This window comes from Nesoenas mayeri, assembly GCF_963082525.1.
Source record: "Nesoenas mayeri genome assembly, chromosome: 15".
Lineage (NCBI taxonomy): Eukaryota > Metazoa > Chordata > Aves > Columbiformes > Columbidae > Nesoenas > Nesoenas mayeri.
In genome coordinates, this window is record NC_137559.1 from 14,533,225 (window position 1) to 14,539,224 (window position 6,000).

General features: G+C 45.9%; 1 protein-coding gene across 8 annotated transcripts in view; it reads right to left on the reverse strand.

The window, feature by feature from the left end:
- Positions 1-4,921, reverse strand: part of MARF1 (meiosis regulator and mRNA stability factor 1) — a 30,069-nt gene extending 25,148 nt beyond the window's left edge. For 7 of the 8 annotated variants that reach the window (XR_013922846.1, XM_080353636.1, XM_080353635.1 and 4 more), the window contains exons 1-3: positions 4,845-4,921; positions 3,389-3,596; positions 1,167-1,835 (exon numbers count right to left, since the gene is read on the reverse strand). Coding sequence is in view for 7 of the 8 variants with exons in the window: in XM_080353636.1 (XP_080209762.1) it covers positions 1,167-1,835; positions 3,389-3,535 (816 nt within the window). In the remaining variant the exon portion in view is untranslated. The remainder of the gene's footprint in view (positions 1-1,166; positions 1,836-3,388; positions 3,597-4,844) is intronic. The other variant, XM_080353631.1, reaches the window with a different exon arrangement.
- Positions 4,922-6,000: the final 1,079 nt, after the last annotated feature.

A 6,000-nucleotide genomic window follows, 5' to 3' on the forward strand; every position in this document is an offset into this window, starting at 1 on the left:
GTATTACTGCAGCAAGAAAGCTTCTATCCTAGAATCTTCCCTACCATACTTAGCTCTAGGTTTCCAAATACAAGGGAAGACTCTGTTCAAATCTGCCATCAAGAAATGCCATCTTTAAGAAGCACTAATATGTACTCTGAAAAAAAAAAATAAGTGACCCAGCATAGGAAATCAGCACAATTAAGAGCACAAGGCTGAATCACCTTCCTCCCTGCAAAAACAGTGGTCATAATTCCAAACATACTGAATTCACAATTTAGTTTATTGGAATTAAGACATTTCACTTTTATATTGGAAACTCAAATTTGGAAGTTTAAGTAACACATCTTGCAAAGTTGAGTACATTATTTCCCTTGAATTTCCTATTAAAATTCAAGCACAGTTCTATTCAGTTCTAAAATCTACCAAATTGGTATTGAGATATAAATTACAAATTTGGGAAGTCTGAACTAAAAGCAGAACAAAATTAGAATATCCTTATAGCATCAGACATTTCACCTGACTTACGAAAGGCTCTTTACTGATCAGCTGCCCAAGTAACTGTTGTTAGGCTTTTTCCAGAGTCACTACTATTGAACACTAAGTGGAGTTGTAAAGAGAACTGTCTTTCAAATCTAGACAAAATTCTGCTTGAGTACATTACAGATCCCTGTAAGCTAAACAGTGCAGAGTCTTTTCTCTTCCTATTGAACTATTGCTGTCTACAACTACCTGAGATGTTGGAGCATTGAGGGGGTTCGTCTCTTCTCCCAAGTAGCAAGTGATAGGACAAGAGGAAATGGCCTCAAGTTGCACCAGGGGAGGTTTAAATTGGATATTGGGAAAAAATTCTTGCCGAAAAGGGCTGTCAGGCATTGGAACAGGCTGCCCAGGGCAGTGGTGGAGTCACCATCCCTGGAGGGGTTTAAAAGGTGTTTAGACAAGGTTCTCAGGGACATGGGGTAGTGCTAGAGTTAGGTTACAGCTGGACTCAATGATCCTGAGCGTCTCTTCCAACTAAAATGATTCTATGAATGTTAGCTCTGAAAAGAAATCACCCTCAAAATGGATATCTGATACATTTGGACCAACTTGCAGGACACAAGCTGGTGTTTTGCCCAAGCAACATTAATTCAACATTCACCACATACCACACCTAATGAAGGAGAAAGGTGATGCGTACAAACCTTGCTCAAGCAGTCACTGCAGTAGTGAGAGCCCTTCAAGCAAACCGAAGGTGCCATGTTTAGGTGCAAAGGGTTGGCGCACACGTGTGACGGCAGCTCCGACTGTGCAACGTGTTCATCCAAGTGGCCCGTAGCCCCACTCGTGAATTCAGAACATGGGAAATAGCCAGAAGACGCGCAGCTCTGAAGGGCGGGGAACTGATGCAGCTTGTGCACATTACCATGGCAGGACTGGAAATGGAGTTTTCCACAACAGGGCAGATGTTGACAGGAGGACACACTGTTTTCTAAGCACATGCCAGGGAATTCGCTCACAACACCTGCCAAATTGCTTCTAGCCGGAGGGTTCTTCAGTGAAGACACAGACTGATAAGCAAATCCTGACCCCACTTGACAAGTAATCGTCCCAGTGCTTTTTGAGTCTAGTATCGTGCCAGGGTGAACCAAGTTACCACCACCACCACCACAGTGCAGCTGTGGAGCACAAGGAGAGTCAGAGCCATGAGCACAGCAGCTTACTTTTGGGCCAGGTGAAAGCTGAACTTGCTGTTGCTGAAGGGGATGAACATCAGGAAGCGGCACTGCGGGAAACAGTTTAGAGCCAGCATTATGAGGAGATGAAGCATCCTTCAATTCCACAGGAGCTTGCTTGTTCTCCATGTAATCCTTCTGGAAAATGAAAGCTCAGTTACATTCACATACAGGAATAAAACAACAATTTTGTATTACAATAAAGTATTATCTTTGCCACTACTACTACCTCACTGTCTGAACATGTAAAATATTAAAAGAAACATGCCAGTTATGTGTGTGCCAGCCTGAGGTACATTGGTATCAGTGGATTTTGGAAGCAACAAAACCAAAAAGCTCTAAAGAAACAGCAATAGGTCTGTAAAACAGAATTTGAAAAGCAGAAAACTGTTAAACAAAGGCTGAGAAATAATCTGCATTTGCAAAGCAAAAATATTTATTTTAGGAGCAAACATAGATGGATTAAAAGTAAAGTAAAAAAACCCCACAGCCTATAGGTACATAAGTAATCATTTTTTTACTTTTAATAAAGACTTTAAAGTTGTATTAAAGTTTTAGAAGTAATGCATTAGAAGACTAAAACTTTAAGACTCAATATCAAGAAGGTAAACTAACAGAGTACAAAGAAGACTAAGTTTTCACAACAACTGTGTAAGTGCTTTTTGCCTACTCTTATTTAAGGTATCAAGATGTGCAGACAAAGAAAATCCTATCTAGAAACAAAGGGTTTTTTAAATGGTAGCAGTCAAAACTAAGCAAGAAGCACCAGCACAGTCAAGGTCAGCAGAGCCAGCCTGCATACAACCCACCACTGCAGAGCTTTAGGCTAGTACTTTGGAACAACTTTCACTTTCCAAATTGAATTTAATGCATTTCCTACTACCCAGTAATGAATAATTGATCAGTCAAGCTCAAAAGCATTCCTTTCTACCCCATCTCATGAAATGAAGATTTACTCTGTCAAAAGCCTGTCTGGAACTGGTTTATATGTTGTTTAATTCCAGAATTTATGGCAGCTCCCTATTAACACCTGACACCAGCAACACAACAGGACACATGCTTGTCTGTTTCCCCCAGGTCTTTTACCAAAAGTCAGACCAAACATGCATGAATGAGTGTTACTTAACAAATGGAGCTTGCTTGCTGAAGCAAGTCATTGTGCTGTGCTATTCCTTCTATTCCTTTGCACCCTAAATGTACAGAATCATACACAGTTACAGAACAGGAACATTTGAAGAAATGGAAACAAGGAAAAATTAGACATTCGTGAAGAACAGTAGCTACAACTGCTCTAACTAGCATTTAATAATAATTCAGAATACGCTAAATTTGCCTCTAAACTAAATTGATAAGATCTGGAAAGGTAATGGCTACACTTCCCTACTCCACTCCTCAGCAATAACTTCACAGAGCTTTCAAGCAGCTGCCTTATACACTTTTTAAGCAGTCAGTTGTATTATTGCAAACAGCTGTAGTGAGTAAAGCTTCCCTGCTTTCACCAACAAGGCTTAGAGCACTGCAAACAACTAAAGACCTTGAATTCCCATGTAGATTTTTGTATTTCACACTGCAAGTGCCACCTCCTCATTCTTCCCTCTCCAACTGCCCCTTTACCCAGCAGTAACAGTGCACATCATTACAGCACTCCATACCAGGACGAAAACCATGCTTTCAGTAAAGCAACAAATTACCGTTTTCGCACTACAAGGCAAAGACTTTTCAGCAGCAGAAAAGCAATTAGAAAGTTTCCATAGCCATGGTTTAGCATCATTCTCTTCTCGCTGAAGCCATCCGAACGATCTATTGCAGAGGTTCTCTGTCCTGTTTCCTTCCATCATACAGCCAAACAAAAAGGTTCAACATTCTTTCATTCCCCCTTCCTTTCATTCTTCCCACCTGCTAAAGAGAAAAATAAAAAAAAAAAACAACCAACAAGAAAGAAAAGCACATTTTAAGTAACTTTTAAGGTAAGGTAAAAATCCACAGTGGTGTTACAAATTCCACTACTGCTAGATCACTGAACCTGCATTATTTATGTTAAACTTAATTATGCATCTGGGACACAGCCTTGACTATTCCTGTTTAGTACAGAATACTCCTCATGACCTGCAGCACAGGTGAGGCAGTCCAAGCAAAACACTGTTTAAGTCCAAGTCACCAGCTACAGAATTCCAGAAATGCATTGCTGCTGACATGAAATAACTTCCTGAGACTTTCAGTGCATTGTCCTGGAAACAGAAGCCAGGAGGTAGATTTTTCAAGAACTGCTCATCAGTAAATACAAAACAGGTGCAACTGAACTCAGCTGAAAGAATAAAACTGCATATTCATTGCTGTTCCATTGGCTAACAAAACTACATACACTTATACGAGATACACAACATCTGGTATTTAAACAGAGCTCTAAATTATCAACATGATTTATAAATACTTGTACTAATTCTCAAGCTGCTGCCCCACAGGACGCCACATCAACTTCGCTTTACAGAACGACAAAGAAGCCAAGTGACTTGTTTCAGGCCCAGCCACACTCTATTGGGAAATTACAATTTGCAATAAAGTCTTCTCACCCTCCAACTATGCACCACATTCATTAGACTGCACTCCTTCAGGAGTTTTTTGCACTTAATGTTAAATGTCATAACTAGGGGAGGCATTACATGACATTGAATTTTCCCCAGAATTATTTTTAAGCAATACTTTGCCTTTTTAAAGAAGATATGTTTAGTCACACAAACCCAAAGTACCCCAAAATAATGCGTATAAAATATTAAGTTAATCAAGTTCTACTCCTCTAGAGTATGTCGCTTTTAAAAACGTCTGGTAACGCCAACTCCTTCAGGAATTAAAACACTAACTGAAGAAGACTAACAGTCCCCTTCACTCCCGACGTCCGCGCGTTGCCCGCTGCGGCTCCCGAGCGCTCCCAGCCCGGCCTGCCCGCGGGGCCCGGGCCGCCCCCCGCCCCGAACCGCCCGCGGGGCCGCCCCGCCCGGGCCCGGCTGTGCCGCGAGAGGAGCGGGCCCGGCCCGGGCCGCGCCGCCAGCCGGGGCCTCCCCGCTGCCGCGGGGCGCCAGAGGCAGCCCCGGCTCGGCGGGAGACGGCAGGCCCGGCTCTACTCGGCCCCGATCCCGCCCGCCCTCTCACCTGAGCCGCCCCCGGCGCCGCCGCCCCTCACATGCCGCCACGGCCCCTCACACCCCTTTGTTGTCCTCCCTCCTCCCTCTCTGCTCCTTCTGCCGTCAAGCGACACCGAACGCCGGAAACCAGCGCGGCTGCCGCAAAGGCGGCTGTCGCAACGCTTCCCTCCCTCCTGCCCCTCCCGGGCGCGCAGCGGGGCGGCCTGGCAGGCAGCGATGCTTTTAACGGGCCGGTGGGCAGCGATGGCTTCAATGGGCCGCGGCTCCCGCCGTGCGGGACGGGCTGGGGCGGGGCCGGGCGGCACCTGGCCCCGGGGTGGGGGAGCTGCGCGGGTGCCCGCGCCCGGCGGGACGGTGGCGGGGCCGCCCTGAGGGGCTGGGGCGGCTCCTGAGGGGCTGGGGCGGCTCCTGAGGGCGGCCCCGCTCAAGGACACCCCGGGCCCGCCGCTGAGGAGCAGCCCTGTTCCCCCGCACCCCGGGACCCCCACCTTGCACCGACAGGCACAGCTGCGCTAGGGCTGCAGGCCGGGGCCGGCCCCGAGGGGTGTCGGGGGGTCCCGGGGTGTCCGGCCCCCGGCAGGTCCCGGTGCGCTCGCTGCTCAGGGCGATGAGGGGATCGCCGCGGCTTTCGACTGGGATCTTGTAGGTAATAATAATTTGAAGCCTTGTGTAGAATTTAAGTTCTCACTTTTAACTTTTTTTTTTCACACACACACCAAATCTTGGTAGGTTGTCAGGAATGGACAGTTTTAACTTTTTAAGAGCCTGAGCCCTTGGAGGCAATATATACTCATAAGCCCAAGGACAGCAGTTAAGTGTCAACACTGTTCAGAAATCTGCTGTTTGCATATTTTAACAGAAACAACTGTAGTGTTCTTCTCTGGGTCACCTTGGGCATCGTTGGCTGTGTGTAAAGAGATTCCCCAAGAAAGGTATGTACAGCTTAAAAATACAAAGCAATTACTAGCTAACAAAAAAGTTTCTGTCAAGCCACTGGATTAGGCACTAGTGTGCTCCCACCACCTGATAAAACCTGACATCTGCTGGCCAAACAAGCATTAAGGGTGAGCCCTCACAGCGACCTTAGTTTTAAAAAACAGTCATTCCCTGGAGCTGTTAATGTGGGTGATACTGGCATCCCACTGAAGATATCCTAAAGTGAA